Below are 26538 nucleotides of genomic sequence, written 5' to 3'. Positions count from 1 at the left end.
GACCGGGGTCAAGCAGGGCTGTGTCATCGCACCAACGCTCTTCTCGATCTTCCTCGCTGCAATGCTCCATCTCACCCTCGGCAAGCTCCCCGCTGGAGTGGAGCTAATCTACAGATCAAACCGGAAACTGTTCAACCTCCGTCGCCTCCAATCTCGATCCAAGGTCACCCCATCGTCTGTCATTGAATTACTGTACGCAGGCAAGACTTGCGCACGCTCGGAGATCGAACTCCAAACCATCGTCAACACCTTCACCGAAGTGTATGGTCCTTACACTAAACATAGAAACATAGAAAATAGGTGCAGGAGCAGGTCATTCGGCCCTTCGAGCCTGCACCACCATTCAATATGATCATGGCTAATCATGCAACTTCAGTACCCCACTCCTGCTTTCTCTCCATACCCCTTGATCCCTTTAGCCGTGAGGGCCATATCTAACTCCCTTTTGAATATATCTAACCAACTGGCCCCAACAACTCTCTGCGGTAGAGAATTCCACAGGTTAACAACTCTCTGAGTGAAGAAGTTTCTCCTCATTTCAGTCCTAAATAGCTTACCCCTTATCCTTAGACTGTGTCCCCTGGTTCTGGACTTCCCCAACATCGGGAACATTCTTCCTGCATCTAACCTGTCCAATCCCGTCAGAATTTTATATGTTTCTATGAGATCCCCTCTCATTCTTCTAAATGCCATTGAATACAAGTCGAGTCAATCCAGTCTTTCTTCATATATCAGTCCTGTCATCCCGGGAATCAGTCTGGTGAACCTTCACTGCACTCCCTCAATAGCAAGAATGTCATTCCTCAGATTAGGAGACCAAAACTGCACACAATATTCAAGGTGTGGCCTTACCAAGGCCCTGTACAACTATAGTAAGACCTCCCTGTTCCTATACTCAAATCCTCTTGCTAAAGGCCAACATGCCATTTGCTTTCTTTACTGCATGCTGCACCTGTATGCCAACCTTCAATGACAGATGTGCCATGACACCCAGGTCTCGTTGCACCTCCCCCTTTACCAATCTGTCACCATTCAGCCCTCCTGTTTTTACCATCAAAGTGGATAACCTCACATTTATCCAACATTACACTGCATCTGCCATGCATTTGCCCACTCACCTAACCTGTCCAAATCACTCTGCAGCCTCTTAGCATCCTCCTCACAGCTCACACTGCCACCCAGCTTAGTGTCATCTGCAAACTTGGAGATATTACATTCAATTCCTTTGTTTAAATCATTGACGTATATTGTAAATAGCTGGGGCCCCAGCACTGAACCTTGTGGTACCCCACTAGTCACTGCCTGCCATTCTGAAAAGGACCCATTTATTCCTACTCTCTGCTTCCTGTCTGCCAACCAGTTCTTAATCCACGTCAATACATTACCCCCAATACCATGTGCTTTAATTTTGCACACTAATCTCTTGTGTGGGACCTTGTCAAAAGCCTTTTGAAAGTCTAAATACACCACATCTACTGGTTCTCCCTTGTCTACTCTACTAGTTAAATCCTCAAAAAATTCCAGAAGATTTGTCAAGCATGATTTCCCTTTCATAAATCCATGCTGACTTGGACCGATCCTGTCACTGTTTTCCAAATGCGCTGCTATTATATCTTTAATAATTGATTCCAACATTTTCCCCACTACTGATGTCAGGCAAACTGGTCTATAATTACCCGTTTTCTCTCTCCCTCCTTTTTAAAAAAGTGGTGTTACATTAGCTACCCTCCAGTCCATAGGAACTGATCCAGAGTCTATAGAATGTTGGAAAATGACCACCAATGCATCCACTATTTCTAGGGCCACTTCCTTAAACATCCGTAAGACAAAGGTTCCCTGCCAACTTTCCCCCGCCACACAGCACCCGATTATCAAGATCCATGATGAGTCATTGGACAACGTGGATTATTTTCCATACCTCATGAGCCTACTGTCAACAAGGGTCGACGTGGATGATAAGGTCCAACAGTGTGCCAGTGCAGCCTTCGGTCGCCTGAGGAAGAGGGTGATTGAAGACCAGGACCTCAATCCTGGCACCAAGCTCATGGTCTACAGAGCAGTAGTTTTAGCCGCCCTCCTATATGGTTCAGAGATATGGACTATGTAGAGCAGGCATGTTAAAGCACTGGAAAAGTACCACCATTGCTGCCTCCGCAAGATCCTTCAAATCCATTGGCAGGATAGGCGCACCAACGCCAGTGTTCTTGCTCAGGCCAACATCCCCAGCATCGAAGCATTGCCCACGCTCGATCAGGTCTGATGGACCGGCCACATCGTCCGCATGCATGATGCTAGACTCCCAAAACAAGCGCTCTACTCAGAGCTCCGACACGGCAAGCGAGCCCCAGGTGGGCAGAGAAAATGCTTCAAGTACACCCTCAAAGCCTCCTTGAAAAAGTGCAACATCCCCACCGACACCTGGGAATCTTTGGTCCAAGACTGCTCAAAATGGAGGAGAAGCATCTGGGAAGGCGCCGAACACCTCGAGTCCCTTCGCCGGGAGCACGCGGAAGCCAAGCGCAAACAGCGGAAGGAGCGCACGACAACCCAAGCCCCCCCACCCACTCGTCCCTCCAACCACCGTCTGCCCCACCTGTGACAGAGACTGTAGGTCCCCACATTGGACTCATCAGTCACCTGAGAACTCACGTTAGTGTGGGAGCAAGTCTTCCTCGACTCCGAGGGACTGCCGAAGAGGAAGACTACAGAAAAGCTATAGAGTCTTTAGAGGTATCAACAGATTCACTAGGATGCTGTCTGCTATGAGGACATAGAAATATAAAGAAAAGCTCGAAAAATTTGGATACTTAATTTTAAACACATGTTGTTCCAACATTATGAAAGGAAGGGACAGACTAGATAGAAGCAGGCTGTTTCTAATAGTTGCGGGGTCTAGAATGAGGGGCCACTGATAGAAGATTAAATATAAAGAGATTTAGAACAGAAGGCTGGAGAAACTTCTTCACACAGAGAGTTGTGAGGCTGTGGAAGTCACTCCTACGATTAGTGGTTGAGCCAGAGACTGTGTCAACAATGAAGATTAAATGAGAGAGGTGGATGAAGGGACTTGGGGATCGGGTGGGTGGGAAAGTGGAGCCAAGGGGGGTCAGCAATGATCTTATCGAATGGCGGAGCAGACTCGCGAGGCCATATGGCCTACTCCTACTCCTAATTCTCAAAGCCTCCTTGAAAAAATGTAACATCCCCACCAACTCTTGGGAATCCCTGGCCCAAGCCCACTCAAAGTGGAGGAGGAACGTCCTGGAAGGCGGCGAACACCTCGAGCCCTCTTTGCCGGGAGCACGCGGAGATCAAGCGCAAACAGCGGAAGGAGCGCACGACAAATCAAGCACCCCCCACCCACCCGTCCCTCCAACCACCACCTGTGGCAGAGACCGTGGATCTCGCATCGGTCTCATCAGTCGCCTTAGAACTCTTTTTAGTGTGGAAGCAAGCCATCCTCGACTCCGAGGGACTGCCTATGAAAAGAAAAAAGCGAGGAGCAGGGAATGAAGCAGAAGTGCCCAACTATTTTGTTGCTCATCACCTGCGCTCCTGCCTGTTTATAGGACCGAAGGCCCAGACTTATTTCCTAATCCCATGTCTCACAACTGCAACCCCCAATGGACACTGTAGAACCAGAAGAAAAGAGAGCGTGTTTTGCAAGCACCTATTATTGCAAGTTCAAACTCTGACAAAAGCACTGGAACAACAATTTTTTCCCCAGACATTTCATTACGAACCCTTGAGGAGAGACAGAATTCTGCAGGAGAGTCCACTTGTCTCACACGTATGAAAAACATCTTCAAAGGAATAAGGGCATTTACTAAACCGTGGACAGCCGTTTATCAGTCAGTCAGTCACTCCATGTCCCCACATTGGTTCTGCTTATTGTATTCGCAATGGGTTTGTTCTCTCACATACTGAATGAAATACATAGATATACTCACACAGAAACACACAATCAGCTATTGGAACAGTCCGATTACATTGCCTTTCATGGATTGCCCTGTCCAATGCCAATGTGATCTCTTCACTTTCTGCTGCCTTCACACTCACTTGTATTCTCTCTATCCTCTTGCTTTCTCTGCTCACTCACTTGTTGTCTCGGTTTGGTCCCTTGTCGGCACGGGGCCCATGCAGCAAAGCCTGGTCTCCAATCGTCTTGGGACCCCCTTGCCATTGGACCAAGACCTTGCTCTGCTAAGTTCGTGTGGTAGCCAGTGTGCAATGGCCACCCCATGTTAAAGAATTCACGCACAGGCATCTTCCACCCGCTAAAATGAAGTTCGGGACCTGGAATGGCAGGACCCTCATGGACAAACACAGACTGTAGATCCTGCATTGGTCTCATCAGCCACCTTAGAACTCACATTAGTGTGGAAGCAAGTCATCCTCGACTCTGGGGGACTGCCTAAGAAGAAGACTCTTTCTCTTTCTCCTTCTATGCCCTCCCTTCATTTTTCTCTCCGCTATATTTCACGCTCATTTTCTTTCACTCACTGATATTCTTTCCTTTCTATGATCTTTCTTCTTGCCTGTTTTCTCTCTATGCTCTCGATTTACCCACTCCACTTGTTTTCCCTTTCCTGCTTCGTACTTGTTATGTTCAATATAAATCCACAGGACTATATCGCAAGCTCAAACTGTTGTGACCTTGGTCTCTTTATTCAGATTCCAGGGTGGGGAAGCAGCGGGGTGGGTCACCTTTTATACCTGCTTGCCGCATGGTGCACTGGTGACCCTTAGGTCTCCCACAGGTGTGCCCTCTAGTGGCAAGTCTTACATTTTGGTCAGGTTTACATACATTCATAACAGTACTCTCACCCATTTTCTCTCTTTGTTCTGTTCCCTTGCTCTGTTGGGGCAGTTCCCTACAGAGACAGTCCTGGTTAGAGCCAATATGTGTTCTGCTCTCTGAGGGGCAGATGGGCCCCAGGCCCAATTGGGGACATACATGATTTCAGTTTCAACACGAGAAGCTGTTCAAAGCCCTGGACTTCCTTCCCTCTGCTTTTACCTTTGAGATGTCTTGGCCATCGATTTTAATGCAGCCTCCCTTGATGTCATAAAATCGGAAGAGCAGACGGATGATGGTGCTTTTCCCTGAGCCAGAGGGCCCAACCTAGAACAAAATACAAGTATTGGAACCGTTAATCCAATGGGCCGAATGGCTGTCAACGTCTACAGTTCCACAGCACGTTTGCAAGGTGTGAAAACCGGTTACTACACAACAAAGGTTTGAGAAAGACCTTCAATGTCATATTGACTTGTACTTTTGATTTTAAACACCTGTGTCAGCCTCATCAAACGTACATAAATAGCGCCAGCATTCGGTCCCCATCCCCAACTCAAAAAAAAAACCCTTATTTAAATTCTTAAAAGGAGAACAGCTCCCTCAACGAAGGAAGTAACAGGTCCAGATGTGGCAGTGTGGTCAAAGGGAGGAGGGAGGGGAAGGGACAATGCAGTGACAAGGGGTGAGGACAGAGGGATAACACGATGATTGGACCATTTGGTGGTGAGGAAAGGGGCAGTTTGGGAATAGAACTAGATGAGCTTGCTAGCATGGAGGAGACTAGACTGGGAACTTTATAAACTGACTAGAAATGTGTGTTCAATTGCAGGACCCAATCTTTTCCATGAATTGATCCGGGCAGGATAATGTCCTGGATGGGGACTCCATTTTACTACAAAAAAATTTTTTTTTTTTAAATCATTCTCGGTATGTGGCTGTCGCTGGCAATGCTGCCTTTATTGCTCATCTTTAGTTGCCTGGAGAAAGTGAACCGCTGCAGCCCTTGCAATGATAGTGTTTCCCCCAACAATGGCCGTTGCCCAGAAAACCGAAGATCATTACTTGCCGTTCCATCAGCACGACTTGAGTTAATCCGATAAATTATCCAGACTGCAGCGGTTCAAGGTGGCAGCTCACCACCACCTTCTCAAGGGTAATTATGGATGGCCAATACATGCTGGCCTTGCCAGTGACACCCACATCCCAGGAATAAATAGTTAAAAAATAATAAATATCACCACCTGGGTCTTGGGTGGGGGCCTTTGCCCGGGTGAGAATTGGATTAATGAATATTTATCACTATCTGATTTAATTCCACCAATATTCACGGCATTTGTATCAATTTGAAACAAGTGTGGTAGCACTTGAAGTAAGAGACATGTTGCTAACATACTGCAATAAACTTACTAGGGCCATCGTTTGTCCGGGTTGAACAGTGAATGATATGCCCTTCAAGACTTCTTTACTGCAAGAGAAAAGGCACAAAATAAAACGTGTTAAGATGGTTAGACAAGGTAGACCACATGGGGTTGGAAATTGCTCTGTCCAACGTCTTTGAGCTTCTGGGTGAGAATTGCATTGAGCCCTCTTTCCGAGCGAGTATTGTGTTCATGAATTTACCATCAAATACTGTAACAGGCCCAGAGGCATCACGGGCCCAGCCCACACTGCGATATGTGGGCGCATTTGGTCCGTGCAGCAGAGCTGGTCTCCAGTCGTCCTGGTTAACCCTTGCCACTGGACCAAGACCTCGCTCTGTCAAGCCCTGTGTGGTGGCTGGTGTGCAACGGTCACCCCACGTTAAAAAAATCCACCCAAAGGGATCTTCCACCCTTCAGGATATAGCTTGGGATCCGGAATATCATTGAAACACCTGTGAACTCATCCGCTTTCGGCGTGGAAGCAAGTCATCCCCATTTCGAGGGGCTGTCTATAGAAACATAGAAACATAGAAAATAGGTGCAGGAGCAGGCCATTCAGCCCTTCTAGCCTGCACCGCCATTCAATGAGTTCATGGCTGAACATGAAACTTCAGTACCCCCTTCCTGCTTTCTCGCCATACCCCTTGATCCCCCGAGTAGTAAGGACTTCATCTAACTCCCTTTTGAATATATTTAGTGAATTGGCCTCAACTACTTTCTGTGGTAGAGAATTCCACAGGTTCACCACTCTCTGGGTGAAGAAGTTTCTCCTCATCTCGGTCCTAAATGGCTTACCCCTTATCCTTAGACTGTGACCCCTGGTTCTGGACTTCCCCAACATTGGGAACATTCTTCCTGCATCTAATCTGTCTAAACCCGTCAGAATTTTAAACGTTTCTATGAGGTCCCCTCTCATTCTTCTGAACTCCAGTGAATACAAGCCCAGTTGATCCAGTCTTTCTTGATAGGTCAGTCCCACCATCCCAGGAATCAGTCTGGTGAATCTTCGCTGCACTTCCTCAATAGCAAGAATGTCCTTCCTCAAGTTAGGAGACCAAAACTGTACAAAATACTCCAGGTGTGGCCTCACCAAGGCCCTGTACAACTGTAGCAACACCTCCCTGCCCCTGTACTCAAATCCCCTCGCTATGAAGGCCAACATGCCATTTGCTTTCTTAACCGTCTGCTGTACCTGCATGCCAACCTTCAATGATTGATGCACCATGACACCCAGGTCTTGTTGCATCTTCCCTTTTCCTAATTTGTCACCATTCAGATAATAGTCTGTCTCTCTGTTTTTACCACCAAAGTGGATAACCTCACATTTATCCACATTATACTTCATCTGCCATTCATTTGCCCACACACCTAACCTATCCAAGTCACTCTGCAGCCTCATAGCATCCTCCTCGCAGCTCACACTGCCACCCAACTTAGTGTCATCCGCAAATTTGGAGATACTACATTTAATCCCCTCGTCTAAATCATTAATGTACAATGTAAACAGCTGGGGCCCCAGCACAGAACCTTGCGGTACCCCACTAGTCACTGCCTGCCATTCTGAAAAGTACCCATTCACTCCTACTCTTTGCTTCCTGTCTGACAACCAGTTCTCAATCCACGTCAGCACACTACCCCCAATCCCATGTGCTTTAACTTTGCACATTAATCTCTTGTGTGGGACCTTGTCGAAAGCCTTCTGAAAGTCCAAATATACCACATCAACTGGTTCTCCTTTGTCCACTTTACTGGAAACATCCTCAAAAAATTCCAGAAGATTTGTCAAGCATGATTTCCCTTTCACAAATCCATGCTGACTTGGACCTATCATGTCACCATTTTCCAAATGCGTTGCTATGACATCCTTAATAATTGATTCCATCATTTTACCCACTACTGAGGTCAGGCTGACCGGTCTATAATTCCCTGCTTTCTCTCCCCCTCCTTTTTTAAAAAGTGGGGTTACATTGGCTACCCTCCACTCGATAGGAACTGATCCAGAGTCAATGGAATGTTGGAAAATGACTGTCAATGCATCCGCTATTTCCAAGGCCACCTAATCTTAAGTACTCTGGGATGCAGTCCATCAGGCCCTGGGGATTTATCGGCCTTCAATCCCATCAATTTCCCAAACACAATTTCCCAACTAATAAAGATTTCCCTCAGTTCCTCCTCCTTACTAGACCCTCTGACCCCTTTTATATCTGGTAGGTTGTTTGTGTCCTCCTTAGTGAATACCGAACCAAAGTACTTGTTCAATTGGTCTGCCATTTCTTTGTTCCCCGTTATGACTTCCCCTGATTCGGACTGCAGGGGACCTACGTTTGTCTTTACTAACCTTTTTCTCTTTACATACATATATAAACTTTTGCAATCCGCCTTAATGTTCCCTGCAAGCTTCTTCTCGTACTCCATTTTCCCTGCCCTAATCAAACCCTTTGTCCTCCTCTGCTGAGTTCTAAATTTCTCCCAGTCCCCGGGATCGCTGCTATTTCTGGCCAATTTGTATGCCACTTCCTTGGCTTTAATACTATCTCTGATTTCCCTAGATAGCCACGGTTGAGCCACCTTCCCTTTTTTATTTTTACGCCAGACAGGAATGTACAATTGTTGTAATTCATCCATGCGGTCTCTAAATGTCTGCCATTGCCCATCCACAGTCAACCCCTTCAGTATCATTCGCCAATCTATCCTAGCCAATTCACGCCTCATACCTTCAAAGTTACCCTTCTTTAAGTTCTGGACCATGGTCTCTGAATTAACTGTTTCATTCTCCATCCTAATGCAGAATTCCACCATATTATGGTCACTCTTCCCCAAGGAGCCTCGCACAATGAGATTGCTAATTAATCCTCTCTCATTACACAACACCCAGTCTAAGATGGCCTCCCCTCCAGTTGGTTCCTCGGCATATTGGTCTAGAAAACCATCCCTTATGCACTCCAGGAAATCCTCCTCCACCGTATTGCTTCCAGTTTGGCTAGCCCAATCTATGTGCATATTAAAGTCACCCATTATAACTGCTGCACCTTTATTGCATGCACCTCTAATTTCCTGTTTGATGCCCTCCCCAACATCACTACTACTGTTTGGAGGTCTGTACACAACTCCCACTAACGTTTTTTGCCCTTTGGTGTTCTGCAGCTCTACCCATATAGATTCCACATCATCCAAGCTAATGTCTTTCCTAACTATTGCATTAATCTCCTATTTAACCAGCAATGCTACCCCACCTCCTTTTCCTTTTATTCTATCCTTCCTGAATGTTGAATACCCCTGGATGTTGAGTTCCCAGTTCTGATCATCCTGGAGCCATGTCTCCGTAATCCCAATCACATCATATTTGTTAACATCTATTTGCACAGTTAATTCATCAACCTTATTGCGGATACTCCTTGCATTAAGACACAAAGCCTTCAGGCTTGTTTTTTTAACACCCTTTGTCCTTTTATCATTTTGCTGTACAGTGGCCCTTTTTGTTCTTTGCCTTGGGTTTCTCTGCCCTCCACTTTTACTCATCTCCTTTCTGTCTTTTGCTTTTGCCTCCTTTTTGTTTCCCTCTGTCTCCCTGCATTGGTTCCCATCCCCCTGCCATATTAGTTTAACTCCTCCCCAACAGCACTAGCAAACACTCCCCCTAGGACATTGGTTCCAGTCCTGCCCAGGTGCAGACCATCCGGTTTGTACTGGTCCCACCTCCCCCAGAACTGGTTCCAATGCCCCAGGAATTTGAATCCCTCCCTGCTGCACCACTGCTCAAGCCACGTATTCATCTGCGCTATCCTGCGATTCCTACTCTGACTATCACATGGCACTGGTAGCAATCCCGAGATTACTACTTTTGAGGTCCTACTTTTTAAATTTAGCTCCTAGCTCCTTAAATTTGTTTCGTTGGACCTCATCCCTTTTTTTACCTATGTCGTTGGTACCAATGTGCACCACGACAACTGGCTGTTCTCCCTCCCATTTCAGAATGTCCTGCACCCGCTCCGAGACATCCTTGACCCTTGCACCAGGGAGGCAACATACCATCCTGGAGTCTCGGTTGCGGCCGCAGAAACGCCTATCTATTCCCCTCACCATTGAATCCCCTATCACTATCGCGCTCCCACTCTTTTTCCTGCCCTCCTGTGCAGCAGAGCCAGCCATGGTGCCATGAACTTGGCTGCTGCTGCCCTCCCCTGATGAGTCATCCCCCCCAACAGTACTCAAAGCGGTGTATCTGTTTTGCAGGGGGATGACCACAGGGGACCCCTGCACTACCTTCCTTGCACTACTCTTCCTGCTGGCCTTCCATTCGCTATCTGGCTGAGGACCCTTCTCCTGCGGTAAGACCAACTCACTACACGTGATACTCACGTCATTCTCAGCATCGTGGATGCTCCAGAGTGAATCCACCCTCAGCTCCAATTCCGCAACGCGGACCGTCAGGAGCTCGAGGCGGATACACTTCCCACACACATAGTCATCAGGGACACCGGAAGTGTCCCTGAGTTCCCACATGGCACAGGAGGAGCATAACACCCGACCGAGCTCTCCTGCCATGACTTAACCCTTAGATACACTTAAATTGGCAACAACAAGGCTAAAAGTTACTGACTGATATAAAAAAGAAAAAGAAAATCTATGATGACTGTAACGCTCTAAAGCTATCCAAAGATCCAAGCTAACCAGACAATGAACCTTACGGGCAGCCTCCAGAGGCAGAAATGAAGTGCGCGGTATTGAACAAACCGGTAATCGTTTATTTTTTAATGGGAGAGATACTACTTGAGAGTCTGGTTCATTTCTACATTGGTTGTCCTATGAAGCATTGGCCCAGTAGGTGGAGTGGCGAATTTTAAACCTGGCTCAAAAGATATTTTAAATAAAAGTTACCTTGCTCCTAAATTGTCCCGGTGCTTGTTGACCCACATTGGCCCCCAGACTCCCAAAACCTCCAATTTCACATTATCGTCCTCATGTTTAAATCCCTTAAGCCTAACAAATTTATTTAAAATGAGCGGTTAGCATAATCTGCTCGAGCTCTTCAAGGTGGTGACTAAACTAGTGGGACTAATCTGTATTAACGACTTGGAAGAAGGGACCGAGTGTAATGTAGCCAAGTTTGCTGACGATACAAAGATGGGAGGAAAAGCAATGTGTGAGGAGAACACAAAAAATCTGCAAAAGGACATAGACAGGCTAAGGTAGTGGGCAAAAATTTAGCAGATGGGAGTATAATGTTGGAAAGTGTGAGGTCATGCAGTTTGGCAGAAAAAAAATCAAAGAGCAAGTTATTATTTAAATGGATAAATATTGCAAAGTGCCGCAGTACAGCGGGACCTGGGGGTACTTGTGCATGAAACACAAAAGGATAGTATGCAGGTACAGCAAGTGATCAGGAAGGTCAATGGAATCTTGGCCTTTATTGCAAAGGGGATGGAGTATAAAAGCAGGGAAGTCTTGCTACAGCTATACAGGGTATTGGTGAGGCCACACCTGGAATACTGCGTGCAGTTTTGGTTTCCATATTTACGAAACGATATACTTGCTTTGGAGGCAGTTCAGAGAAGGTTCAATAGGTTGATTCCGGAGATGAGAGGGTTGACTTATGAGGAAAGGTTGAGTAGGTTAGAAACATAGAAAATAGGTGCAGGAGTAGGCCATTCGGCCCTTCGAGCCTGCACCACCATTCAATAAGATCATGGCTGATCATTCACCTCAGTACCCCTTTCCTGTTTTCTCTCCATACCCCTTGATCCCTTTAGTCATAAGGGCCATATCTAACTCCCTCTTGAATATATCTAACGAACTGACATCAACAACTCTCTGCGGTAAAGAATTCCACAGGTTAACAACTCTCTGAGTGAAGAAGTTTCTCCTCATCTCAGTCCTAAATGGCTTACCCCTTATCCTTAGGCTGTGACCCTTGGTTCTGGACTTGCCCAACATCGGGAACATTCTTCCTGCATTGAACATGTCCAATCCCGTCAGAATCTTATATGTTCTTATGAGATCCCCTCTCATTCTTCTAAACTCCAGTGAATACAGGCCCAGTCGATCCAGTCTCTCCTCATATGTCAGTCCTGCCATCTCGGGGATCAGTCTGGTGAACCTTCGCTGCACTCCCTCAATCGCAAGAACGTCCTTCCTCAGATTAGGAGACCAAAACTGAACACAATATTCCGGGAGAGGCCTCACCAAGACCCTGTACAACCGCAGTAAAACCTCCCTGTTCTTACACTCAAAACCCCTAGCTATGAAGTTTAACATGAAATTTGCCTTCAACTCCTGCTGCACCTGCATACCAACCTTCAATGACTGATGTACCATGACACCCGGGTCTCGTTGCACCTCCCCTTTTCCTAATCTGTCACCATTCAGATAATATTCTGCCTTCATGATTTTGCCACCAAAGTGGATAACCTCACATTTATCCACATTATACTGCATCTGCCATGCATTTGCCTACTCACCTAACCTGTCCAAGTCACTCTGCAGCCTCTTAGCATCCTCCTCACAGCTCACACTGCCACCCAACTTAATGTCATCTGCAAATTTGGAGATATTACTCAAATTCCTTCATCTAAATCATTGATGTATATTGTAAATAGCTGGGGTGCCAGCACTGAGCCCTGCGGCACCCCATTGGTCTGAAAAGGACCCGTTTATCCCGACTCTCTGCTTCCTGTCTGCCAACCAGTTCTCTATCCACGTCAATACATTACCCCCAATACCATGTGCTTTAATTTTGCACACCAATCTCTTGTGTGGGACCCTGTCAAAAGTCTTTTGAAAGTCCAAATACACCACATCCACTGGTTCTCCCTTGTCCACTCTACTAGTTACATCCTCAAAAAATTCTAGAAGATTTGTCAAGCATGATTTCCCTTTCAGAAATCCATGCTGACTTGAACAGATCCTGTCTCTGCTTTCCAAATACGCTGCTATTTCCACCTTTAATAATTGATTCCAACATTTTCCCCACAACTGATGTCAGGCTAACTGGTCTATAATTCCCCGTTTTCTCTCTCCCTCCTTTTTAAAAAAGTTTTGTTACATTAGCTACCCTCCAGTCCATAGGAACTGATCCAGAGTCGATAGACTGTTGGAAAATGCTCACCAATGCATCCACTTTTTCTTGGGCCACTTCATTAAGTACTCTGGGATGCAGACTATCAGGCCCTGGGGATTTATCGGCCTTCAATCTCATCAATTTCCCCAACACAATTTCCTGATTAATAAGGATTTCCTTCAGTTCCTCCTTCTCACTGGACCCTCGGTCCCCTAGTATTTCCGGAAGGTTATTTGTGTCTTCCTTCGTGAAGACAGAACCAAAATATTTGTTCAATTGGTCTGCCATTTCTTTGTTCCCCATTATAAATTCACCTGATTCTGACTGCAAGGGACCTACGTTTGTCTTCACTAATCTTTTTCTCTTCACATAGTTATAGAAGCTTTTGCAGTCAGTTTTTATGTTCCCTGCAAGCTTCCTCTCATACTCTATTTCCCCCTCCTAATTAAACCCTTTGTCATCTTCTGCTGAATTCTAAATTTCTCCCAGTCCTCAGGTTTGCTGCTTTTTCTGGCCAATTTATATGTCTCTTCCTTGGATTTAACACTATCCTTAATTTCCCTTGTTAGCCTTGGTTGAGCCACCTTCCCAGTTTTATTTTTACTCCAGACAGGGATGTACAATTGCTGAAGTTCATCCATGTGATCTTTAAATGTTTGCCATTGCCTATCCACCGTCAACCCTTTAAGTATCACTCGCCAGTCTATTCTAGCTAATTCACGTCTCATACCATCGAAGTTACCTTTCCTTAAGTTCAGGACCCTAGTCTCTGAATTAACTGTGTCACTCTCCATCTTAATAAAGAATTCTACCATATTATGGTCACACTTCCCCAAGAGGCCTCGCAAAACAAGATTGCTAAATAGTCCTTTCTCGTTATACATCATCCAGTCTTGAATGGCCAGCCCTCTAGTTGGTTCCTCGACATATTGGTCTAGAAAACCATCCCTAATACACTCCAGGAAATCCTTCCCCATCGTATGACACTAAGTTGGGTGGCAGTGTGAGCTGCGAGGAGGATGCTATGAGGCTGCAGAGTGACTTGGATAGGTTAGGTGAGTGGGCAAATGCATGTCAGATGAAGTATAATGTGGATAAATGTGAGGTTATCCACTTTGGCGGTAAAAACAGAGAGACAGACTATTATCTGAATGGTGACAGATTAGGAAAAGGGGAGGTGCAACGAGACCTGGGTGTCATGGTACATCAGTCATTGAAGGTTGGCATGCAGGTACAGCAGGCGGTTAAGAAAGCAAATGGCATGTTGGCCTTCATAGCGAGGGGATTTGAGTACAGGAGCAGGGAGGTGTTACTACAGTTGTACAGAGTCTTGGTGAGGCCACACCTGGAGTATTGTGTACAGTTTTGGTCTCCTAACTTGAGGAAGGACATTCTTGCTATTGATGGAGTGCAGCGAAGGTTCACCAGACTGATTCCCGGGATGGCGGGACTGACATATCAAGAAAGACTGGATCAACTGGGCTTGTATTCACTGGAGTTCAGAAGAATGAGAGGGGATCTCATAGAAACGTTTAAAATTCTGACGGGTTTAGACAGGTTAGATGCAGGAAGAATGTTCCCAATGTTGGGGAAGTCCAGAATCAGGGCTCACAGACTAAGGATAAGTGGTAAGCCATTTAGGACCGAGATGAGGAGAAACTTCTTCACCCAGAGAGTGGTGAACCTGTGGAATTCTCTACCAAAGAAAGTTGTTGAGGCCAATTCACTAAATATATTCAAAAAGGAGTTAGATGTAGTTCTTACTACTAGGGGGATCAAGGGGTATGGCGAGAAAGCAGGAATGGGGTACTGAAGTTGCATGTTCAGCCATGAACTCATTGAATGGCGGTGCAGGCCTACTCCTGCACCTATTTTCTATGTTTCTACGTTTCTATGTACTGCTACCAGTTTGGTTAGCTCAATCAATATGTAGATTAAAGTCGCCCATGATAACTGCTGTACCTTTATTGCACGCATCCCTAATTTCTTGTTTGATGCTGTCCCCAACCTCACTACTACTGTTTGGAGGTCTGTACACAACTCCCACTAGCGTTTTCTGCCCTTTGGTATTCCACAGCTCTACCCATACAGATTCCACATCATCCAAGCTAATGTCCTTCCTTGCTATTGCGTTAATTTCCTCTTTAACCAGCAACGCTACCCCACCTCCTTTTCCTTTCTGTCTATCCTTCCTGAATGTTGAATACCCCTGGATATTGAGTTCCCAGCCTTGGTCATCCTGGAGCCATGTCTCCGTAATCCCAATTATATCATATTCATTAATAACTGCCTGCAGAGTTAATTCATCCACCTTATTACGAATACTCCTCGCATTGAGGCACAGAGTCTTCAGGCTTGTCTTTTTAACACACTTTGTCTCTTTTAGGACGGAGATGAGGAGAAACTTCTTCACTCAGAGTTGTTAACCTGTGGAATTCTCTAGCGCAGTATGTTGTTGATGCCAGTTCCTTGGATATAGTCAAGAGGGAGTTAGATATGGCCCTTACGCCTAAAGGGATCAAGGGGTATGGAGAGAAAGCAGGAAAGGGGTACTAGGGTAAATGATCAGCCATGATCTTATTGAATGGTGGTGCAGGCTCGAAGGGCCGAATGGCCTACTCCTGCAATTATTTTCTATGTTTAGATAGGGCCTCTACTCATTGGGCCTCTACTCATTGGAATTCAGAAGAATGAAAGGTGATCTTAGCGAAACATATAAAATTATGACGGGGCTTGACAAGGTGGATGCAGAGAGGATGTTTCCACTGATGGGGGAGACTAGAACTAGAGGGCATGATCTTAGAATAAGGGGCCGCCCATTTAAAACAGAGATGAGGAGAAATGTCTTCTCTCAGAGGGTTGTAAATCTATGGAATGCGCTGCCTGAGAGAGCTGTGGAAGCCGGGACATTGAATAAATTTAAGACAGAAACAGGCAGTTTCTTAAACGATAAGGGGATAAGGGGTTATGGGGAGCAGGCGGGGAAGTGGAGTTGAGTGTATGATCAGATCAGGCATGATCTTGTTGAATGATGGAGCAGGCTCGAGGGGCCGTATGGCCGATTCCTGTTCCTATTTCTTATGTTCTTATGTTGGCTATCCAGTTGTTATAATTTACCCAGAATTTTAGAAAGCATTTGATAAAAGTTCCATATGTAAAGACTGAAGCCCATGGAAGCAATTATAAATTAATTACACAGCTTGATCACTGGTTTGGCATTGGAAGCAGGGCAAGTGGAAAGAGGTAAATCTCTTAGAATGGAGTACTTTTTTCGCTTGATAAGATATGTTGATGACGCAATGTGGTTAGGTGAGAAATGCGGGGGATGCAGACTGCATTCTGCATTAATTAACCAGATGGACACTTTAATTTAATTTCATGTAATGTAAGATGTGCAGAACAGGAAACAGCAAAGATGAAAGAGTATTCAATGAATGTGAAGCCGATATCAACAAGACGATCACATACTAGGTTACACCTCAGGGGCGTTTGGCTCATAGTCAAAGTGAGTTACTGTGCGCTTGTACAGATCACCGATGAGAAAGAAAAGGAACTTGCATCGCTACAGCACCTCATCATGCCCCCAGGATGTCCTGAAGCAGTTCACAACCAAAATATTAATGTTTTTGAAGTGCAGTCTTTGTTGTTTCTGCAAATGCAGCCGCCAATTTACGCTAAGCAGAGTCCCACAAAAAAGCGATTCGTGTTTTTTTGATGGTATTGGCTGAGGGCTGAATGGTGGGCAGGACATCAGGAGAACTCCCTGTTAATTTCTCTGCAATCTCCTTCAGTCTCACAAGCAACCCACCCCCCCAAATTCTCCCCTCTTCAGCATCGGTGGCCGTGCCTTCTGTTGCCTGGGCCCCAAGCTCTGGAACTCCCTCCCTAAACCTCTCCGCCTCTCTTTCCTCCTTCAAGAAGCTCCTTAAAACCTTCCTCTTGGTCATCTGCCGTAATTTCTTTTTATGTGGCTCGGTGTCAAATTTTTGTCTTCCAACACTCCTGTGAAGCATCTTGGGTCGTTTTACGTTAAAGGTGCTATATAAATACAAGTTGTTGTTGCTCTTCTTCGTATAGAGCTATGGGATCTTTTATTTCCACCTGACCAAGTGGAAGGTGCCTTGGTTAAGAATTTCATCTGAGAGACAGCACCTCTGCAACACAACCGTCCTTCGGTACTGCACTTATGCGTTAGACTAGATTAAGTGTTCTAGCTCTGGAATGAGGCTTAAATGCTCAACTTTGTGACAGAGATAAATGTGCTACCTAATGAGCCAAATGATGTTAGAGGTGCCACTTTTAGGATATTGCGAGCAGCTTTGGGAAACCGAGCTTCAAAAACACTGATATTTTGGAGAGTCAACTGAGAAGAGGGACAAAGGTAACTTCCAGATTTAGGGAAGTATTGAAAAAGAGCTGCAGCCCTGAATTTACTTTCACTACAGAAAGAAATCAAGAGGAGACGCAATTCAAATTTTGAAAGGGGTGGATGATATAAATATAAACTGGTTAAGAACAAACTTATATTTATATAGTTCATTTCACATCCACAGGACGTCTCAAAGTGCTGAACTGCCAATGAAGCACTTTTGAAGTGTAGTCACTGTAGGGAAACACGGCAGCTAGTTTGCGCACAGCAAGCTCCCACAAATCAGCAGTGAGATAAATGCTCAGATCATCTGTTTTAGTGATGTTGGTTCAGTGACAAACATTGGCCAGGACACCAGGGACAACTCCCCTGCTCTTCTTCGAAATAGTGTCATGGGATCTTTTACGTCTCATCCGATAGATGACACCTCTGACAGCGCAGCGCTCCCTCAGTACTGTACTGAAGTGTCAGCCTAGATTATGTGCTCAAGGAGTTAGCTTGAATCCACAACCTTGACTCAGAGGTAAGTGTGCTACCAACTGAAGCCAAGGTTAATGACTGCTGAGTTCGAGGACAAAAGTTTAAAATGAGCAAGTGGCAAGAGAATGTTTTTAATTTCACTCCATAGTGCAGTATAGATATAGAACCACATTCCAGTTGCGGGATAAATATTGGTCAGGACACAAGAACATAAGAAACAGGAGCAGGAGTAGGCCATATGGCCCTTCGAGCCTGCTCTGCCATTCAATAAGATCATGGCTGATCTGATCATGGACTCAGCTCCACTTCCCCACCTGCTCCTCGTAACCCCTTATCCCCTGGGGAGTACCCCCCTGCTCTTCTTTGAATAGTGTTGTGGTATCACTGCCTCAGCACTGCATTGGAGTGACAGTGCTAAAGTCTCTGGAGTGGGATTGGACCCAGACCGGTTGACTCAGAGACAAGGGTGCGAAATAGTTGATGTTAAATAGTTGGGATTGAGTCCATGATGGGGATTGTGACAGGCGTGTGCTTGCGGTGGCCAGAAAGCAGGATTGAGTGCTGCCCTATACACACGTATGTATCCCTATGCACAGCACCATCAGTGGTGTAGGGGGAAAAAAAGCATTGGTTGAGATGGGACTCTAAGTGGTGCCACTAATACCGCCCCATTTACATCACAGCGTGGTCACTGGAGTTGGGGTTGCTTGTGGCAAAACAAACTGCGATACAGATGTGGTGTGATACTGGTGGGCTCAGAGAGTAAAGATTTACTGAGCCTGACAGAGTGAGGGAGCAGAATTGCAGAAAATGGAGAGAGTAACACAGAGACCTGGTTGTGAGTAGCCCCTGAGAGCCTGACAAATGAAGATATTGATTATCAGTAGATATCAAATAATCCCGGCAGACACTACTGTGACAACACAGGTTGGTTCTATTCTTTCAGAATTTTGAGTTTAGTAAAGCAGCTTCTGAATTCTGGGCAGATTTGTGCTGCGGATTCACATCTACTGGGAACTGCTTCGAAACTGCGCTTCACTTAAAACCTTTAGGAGCAGAGACGGAAACTTTCAACCCAATAGTCCGGACCCAGGTACCAGACCTGAAATAACAGCTCTTTCTAACTCGGTCACCCTCTCGTGAAGTTTGCTGTTCGGATTACAAACCCTGCTTAAGCACTTCCTCCGAAAACTGCTCACTCTCTCCTAGTTTTCCATTCCTCGCCTGCTCAAGGGAATTGTAAGGTCTTCAGTTTATGCAGGGAAGAAAATCTCATACTGTGCTGGATAGAAAACATCTTACTTACTGTAATAAAACTAGTGTGCGTTACTGCAGCTGCTACAGCACCAATGGATGAAGCCGAACCATACAAGATGAGAAAATAATGACAACAACTTGCATTTATATAGCGCCTTTAACGTAGTAAAACATCCCAAGCCGCTTCACAGGAGTATTATCAAACAAAATTTGACACCGAGCCACAAAAGGAAATATTAGGACATGTAACATCGGGAACGGTAGCTCAGTGGTTATGTCACTGGACTCGTAATCCAGAGGCCTGGACGAATGATAGAGACTCAAGTTCAAATCCCACCACGGCAGCTGGGGAATATAAATTCAGTTAATTAAATAATTAGAAACACAGAAAATAAATGCAGGAGTAGGCCATTCGGCCCTTCGAGCCTGCACGGCCATTCAATGAGTTCATGGCTGAACATGCAACTTCAGTACCCCATTCCTGCTTTCTCGCCATACCCCTTGATCCCCCGAGTAGTAAGGACTACATCTAACTCCTTTTTGAATATATTTAGTGAATTGGCCTCAACAACTTTCTTTGGTAGAGAATTCCACAGGTTCACCACTCTCTGGGTGAAGAAGTTTCTCCTTACCCCTTATCCTTAGACTGTGTCCCCTGGTTCTGGACTTCCCCAACATCGGGAACATTCTTCCTGCATCTAACCTGTCTAAACCCATCAGAATTTTAAACGTTTCTATGAGATCCCCTCTCATTCTTCTGTACTCCAGTGAATACAAGCCCAGTTGATCCAGTCTTTCTTGATATATCAGTCCCACCATCCCGGGAATCAGTCTGGTGAACCTTCGCTGCACTCCCTCAATAGCAAGAATATTGTTCCTCAAGTTAGGAGACCAAAACTGTACACAATACTCCAGGTGTGGCCTCACCAAGGCCCTATACAACTGAAGTAACACCTCCCTGCCCCTGTACTCAAATCCCCTCGCTATGAAGGCCAACATGCCATTTGCTTTCTTAACCGCCTGCTGTACCTGCATGCCAACCTTCAATGACTGATGTACCATGACATCCAGGTCTCGTTTCACCTCCCCTTTTCCTAATCTGTCACCATTCAGATAATAGTCTGTCTCTCTGTTTTTACCACCAAAGTGGATAACCTCACATTTATCCACATTATACTTCATCTGCCATGCATTTGCCCACTCACCTAACCTATCCAAGTCACTCTGCAGCCTCATAGCATCCTCCTCGCAGCTCACACTGCCACCCAACTTAGTGTCATCCGCAAATTTGGAGATACTACAGTTAATCCCCTCGTCTAAATCATTAATGTACAGTGTAAACAGCTGGGGCCCCAGCACAGAACCTTGCGGTACCCCACTAGTCACTGCCTGCCATTCTGAAAAGTACCAATTACTCCTACTCTTTGCTTCCTGTCTGCCAACCAGTTCTCAATCCATGTCAGTACACTACCCCCAATCCCATGTGCTTTAACTTTGCACATTAATCTCTTGTGTGGGACCTTGTCGAAAGCCTTCTGAAAGTCCAAATACACCACATCAACTGGTTCTCCCTTGTCCACTCTACTGGAAACATCCTCAAAAAATTCCAGAAGGTTTGTCAAGCATGATTTCCCTTTCACAAATCCATGCTGACTTGGACCTATCATGTCACCTCTTTCCAAATGCACTGCTATGACATCCTTAATAATTGATTCCATCATTTTACCCACTATTGATGTCAGGCTGACCGGTCTATAATTCCCTGTTTTCTCTCTCCCTCCTTTTTTTAAAAAGTGGGGTTACATTGGCTACCCTCCACTCCATAGGAACTGATCCAGAGTGTATGGAATGTTGGAAAATGACTGTCAATGCATCCGCTATTTCCAAAGCCACCTCCTCAAGTACTCTGGGATGCAGTCCATCAGGCCCTGGGGATTTATCGGCCTTCAATCCCATCAATTTCCCCAACACAATTTCCCGACTAATAAGAATTTCCCTCAGTTCCTTCTTCTTACTAGCCTCTCTGACCCCTTTTACATCCGGAAGGTTGTTTGTGTCCTCCTTAGTGAATACCGAACCAAAGTACTTGTTCAATTGGTCTGCCATTTCTTTGTTCCCCGTTATGACTTCCCCTGATTCTGACTGCAGGGGACCTACGTTTGTCTTTACTAGCCTTTTTCTCTTTACATATCTATAGAAGCTTTTGCAGTCTGTCTTAATGTTCCCTGCAAGCTTCCTCTCGTACTCTATTTTCCCTGCCCTAATCAAACCCTTTGTTCTCCCCTGCTGAGTTCTAAATTTCTCCCAGTCCCCGGGATCGCTGCTATTTCTGGAATAAAAAGTTAGTATCAGTAATGGTGACCATGAAACTACCGGATTGTCGTAAAAGCCCATCTGGTTCACTAATGTCCTTTCGGGAAGGAAATCTGCCGTCCTTACCCGGTCTGGCATATATGTGACTCCAGACCCACAGCAATGTGGTTGCCCCTTATCTGCCCTCTGTTCTACCAAACCGTCACAAAAAGAGCAGCGGTTCTTCTCAAGGGCAATTAGGGATGGGCACTAAATGCTGGCCTTGCTGACGACGATTACATCCCGTGAACGAATAAATAATAATATTAAACATCTTGGTCAAAGTGATGGGTTTTATGGAGCGTCTTAAAAGGAGGCATGGTAGAGAGGCGGTGCGGGTTAGGGGGGGAATTCCAGAGCTTAGGAACTAGGTAGCTGAAGACATGGCCACCAATGGCAGAGCGATTAAAACTGGGGATGCGAAAGAGGTCAGCGTTGGAGGAAGGCAGATATCGCGGAGGGCACACACAGAGTTTTGGATGAGTTCAAGTTTATGGAGGGTGGAAGATGGGAGGCTGGCCAGGAGTGCGGTCGAAAAGACATAAAACCAAGAAATGCTGTTTTAAGACAAAAGGAAAGTTGGTTGAAATCTGATAAATCTTGGTAAACATTAGGTTGTCTCTCAATAATTTAAGAACATGCACACATCATTGTGATATTTGTACACGGAAAAAGAGAGACACAAGTATAGAGGCATAATATACATATTGGCTCATGTACCTACACAGGTACACAGATTAAAAATGGGCAGATGGTCTGCAAGAGGATCATTGTCAGCCCTACAAGCCGCCGACATCTCTGCGCTCCACCAATTCTGGCCTCTTGTGCATCTCCGATTTCCTTCGTTCCACCACTTACGATATGTGGGCGCACTGGGTCCGTGCAGCAGAGCAGGTCTCCAGTTGTCCTGGGTAACCCTTGCCCCTGGACCAAGACCTAGCTCGGTCAAGCCCGTGTGGTGGCTGGTGTGCAACGGTCACCCCACATTAGAAAAGTCCACCCACAGGCATCTTCCACCCTTCAGGATATCGTTCGGGATCTGGAATATTAGGTCCTGCATTGAAACACCTGTGTACTCGTCCTTTTTTTGTCGTGGAAGCAAGTCATCCTGGTTTCGAGGGACTGCCTCTGATGACCAGCCGTGCCTTCAGCTGCGTAGGCCCTAAGCTCTGGAATTCATTCTCGAAACCTCTCCGTCTCTCTCCTCCTTAAAACCTACTTCTTTGCCAAGCTTTTGGTCACCTGTCCTGCTATTGCGATGTGGCTCGGTGCCAAATTTTGTCAGATTACGCTCCTGTGAAGCGCCTTGGGATGTTTTAATACATTAAAGGCGCCGTAAGTTGTTGTTCTTGCTTCTAACCCAAGAATGATTTTTTTTTTTAAATTATAAATCAAAGTGAAGGTGGTGAGACGAGGAAAGAGAACAAATGGAAGCAGTTTGAGTCTCTGAAATCCTGAGTGTATCTATAGCAAATTATATAACCTTGTGTTGAACATCAAGTTCAATGATTTCAGACCATAACCTCTTGCCACGTATTTTTTTTTCCTTTACTTTTTTTTTAAGAAATCCTCCCCCCCCCCCTCTTTTTTTCTCTTTCCAATGCAGCTGGTGATGCTTCCGCTGTTCCCCAGGTGGGCAGCGGAAACGTTACAGGAACACCCTCAAAGCCTCCCTGATAAAGTGCATCATCCCCACTGACACCTGGGAGTCCCTGGCCAAAGACCGCCCTAAGTGGAGGAAGTGCATCCGGGAGGGCGCTGAGCGCCTCGAGTCTCGTCGCCGAGAGCATGCAGAAACCAAGCGCAGGCAGCGGAAGGAGCGTGCGGCAAACCAGTCCCACCCTCCCCTTCCCTCAACCACTGTCTGTCCCACCTGTGACAGGGACTGTGACTCTCGTATCGGACTGTTCAGCCACCTGAGAACTCACTTTTAGAATGGAAGCAAGTCTGAGGCACACAAAAGCATGGGCCTTATGCTAAACATCCATAAGACAACAGACATGTGCACTTTCCACAGTAGAGGTCACTGAATAACAGCCAGGAGTGAGAACCCTGGCTACTTTTTCTCTTTCTTATCCTAGGGTCGCTGAAACAATTCGATGCACCCCAATTACTACCTGCAGTGATAATATAAGAACGGAGAAAATAGATCGGCCATATGGTCCTTCGAGCCTGCTCCACCATTCAATAAGATCATGGCTGACCTTTGACCTCAACTCCACTTTCCCGCCCGATCCCCATATCCCTCGATTCCCTTAGTAATCAAAAATCTATGTATCTCAGTCTTGAATATACATGACAATGAGCATCCACAGCCCTTTGGGGCAGAGAATTCCAAAGATTCACAAGCCTCTGAGTGAAGAAATTCCTCCTCATCTCAGTCTTAAATGTCCGACCCCTTATCCTGAGACTATGCCCCTTAATTCTAAACTCTCCAGCCCAGGGGAAACAGCCTCTCATAGAAACATAGAAAATAGGTGCAGGAGCAGGCTATTCGGCCCTTCGAATGGCCTACTTCTGCACCACCATTCAATAAGATCATGGCTGATCATTCCCTCAGTACCTCTTTCCTGCTTTCTCTCCATACCCCTTGATCCCTTTAGCCGTAAGGGCCATATCTAACTCCCTCTTGAATATACCCAATGAACTGGCATCAACAACTCTCTGCGGCAGGGAATTCCACAGGTTAACAACTCTCTGAGTGAAGAAGTTTCTCCTCATCTCAGTCCTAAATGGCCTACCCCGTATCCTAAGTCTGTGTCCCCTGGTTCTGGACTTCTCCAACATCGGGACATTCTACCCGCATCTAACCTGTCCCTCCCATCAGAATCTTGTATGTTTCTAAGAGATCCCCTCTCATCCTTCTAAACTCCAGTGTATAAAGGCCCAGTTGATCCAGTCTCTCCTCATATGTCAGTCCAGCCATCCCAGGAATCAGTCTGGTGAACCTTCGCTGCACTCCCTCAATAGCAAGAATTTCCTTCCTCAGCATCTATCCTGTTAATCCCCCTCAGAATCTTGTATGTTTCAACGAGATCAACTCTCATTCTTCTAAACTCCAGAGAGCATAGGCCCAATCTACTCAACTGATTAACATCTGTGAACCTATGGAATTCTCGACCACAGAAAGTTGTTGAGGCCAGTTTGTTAGATATATTCAAAAGGGAGTTAGATGTGGCCCATTACGGCTAAAGGGATCAAGGGGTATGGAAAGAAAGCAGGAATGGGGTACTGAAGTTGCAAAAATGATCAGCCATGATCATATTGAATGGTGTTGCAGGCTCGAAGGGATGAATGGCCTACTCCTGCACCTATTTTCTATGTTTCTATCTAGATCAGGACAGACCAGGAACTGAAAATAGGAGCCTCTAATATTCCTACATTACAACAGTGACCACACTTCAAAAAGTACTTCAATGGCTGTGAAGCACTTTGGGATGATTGGTGGTCGAGAAAAGCGCTATAGAAATGCAAGTCTTTGTTTCTTTCCTTCCAATAATTTGGCTCATTATAAAGCATGAAATAATTAAAAGGGTGAAAAGTCACATTGCATAAAGACATTTAAACGGCAGAAAAGTAGGAATAGACTGGGTATTGGGTGGTTCCTCTGTTCCCAGAGAGTACAGAGCCTCTGGGACATGTTGCCAGCTGGTGCGGTGGGTGCTGAAACATAGAAACATAGAAACATAGAAAATAGGTGCAGGAGCAGGCCATTCAGCCCTTCTAGCCTGCACCGCCATTCAATGAGTTCATGGCTGAACATGAAACTTCAGTACCCCCTTCCTGCTTTCTCGCCATAACCCTTGATCCCCCGAGTAGTAAGGACTTCATCTAACTCCCTTTTGAATATATTTAGTGAATTGGCCTCAACTACTTTCTGTGGTAGAGAATTCCACAGGTTCACCACTCTCTGGGTGAAGAAGTTTCTCCTCATCTCGGTCCTAAATGGCTTACCCCTTATCCTCAGACTGTGACCCCTGGTTATGGACTTCCCCAACATTGGGAACATTCTTTCTGCATCTAACCTGTCTAAACCCGTCAGAATTTTAAACGTTTCTATGAGGTCCCCTCTCATTCTTCTGAACTCCAGTGAATACAAGCCCAATTGATCCAATCTTTCTTGATAGGTCAGTCCCGCCATCCCGGGAATCAGTCTGGTGAACCTTCGCTGCACTCCCTCAATAGCAAGAATGTCCTTCCTCAAGTTAGGAGACCAAAACTGTACACAATACTCCAGGTGTGGCCTCACCAAGGCCCTGTACAACTGTAGCAACACCTCCCTGCCCCTGTATTCAAATCCCCTCGCTATGAAGGCCAACATGCCATTTGCTTTCTTAACCGCCTGCTGTACCTGCATGCCAACCTTCAATGACTGATGTACCATGACACCCAGGTCTCGTTGCACCTTCCCTTTTCCTAATCTGTCACCATTCAGATAATAGTCTGTCTCTCTGTTTTTACCACCAAAGTGGATAACCTCACATTTATCCACATTATACTTCATCTGCCATGCATTTGCCCACTCACCTAACCTATCCAAGTCACTCTGCAGCCTAATAGCATCCTCCTCGCAGCTCACACTGCCACCCAACTTAGTATCATCCGCAAATTTGGAGATACTGCATTTAATCCCCTCGTCTAAATCATTAATGTACAATGTAAACAGCTGGGGCCCCAGCACAGAACCTTGCGGCACTCCACTAGTCACTGCCTGCCATTCTGAAAAGTACCCGTTTACTCCTACTCTTTGCTTCCTGTCTGACAACCAGTTCTCAATCCACGTCAGCACACTACCCCCAATCCC

At 45.8% G+C, this 26538-nt stretch overlaps 1 protein-coding gene across 4 annotated transcripts in view; it reads right to left on the bottom strand.

Moving 5' to 3' along the window:
• Positions 1 to 26538, bottom strand: part of abcb6a (ATP binding cassette subfamily B member 6 (LAN blood group) a) — a 341190-nt gene that overhangs the window by 135266 nt on the left and 179386 nt on the right. For all 4 annotated transcript variants that reach the window (XM_070875170.1, XM_070875168.1, XM_070875171.1 and 1 more), the window contains 2 exons: positions 6206 to 6263; positions 5021 to 5125 (listed from right to left, as the gene is read on the bottom strand). In XM_070875170.1, the coding sequence (XP_070731271.1) occupies positions 5021 to 5125; positions 6206 to 6263 (163 nt within the window). The remainder of the gene's footprint in view (positions 1 to 5020; positions 5126 to 6205; positions 6264 to 26538) is intronic.

The sequence above is a fragment of the Pristiophorus japonicus genome, chromosome 3 (assembly GCF_044704955.1).
Source record: "Pristiophorus japonicus isolate sPriJap1 chromosome 3, sPriJap1.hap1, whole genome shotgun sequence".
Classification (NCBI taxonomy): Eukaryota; Metazoa; Chordata; class Chondrichthyes; family Pristiophoridae; genus Pristiophorus; species Pristiophorus japonicus.
This window is presented reverse-complemented; position numbering and strand designations above follow the sequence as displayed.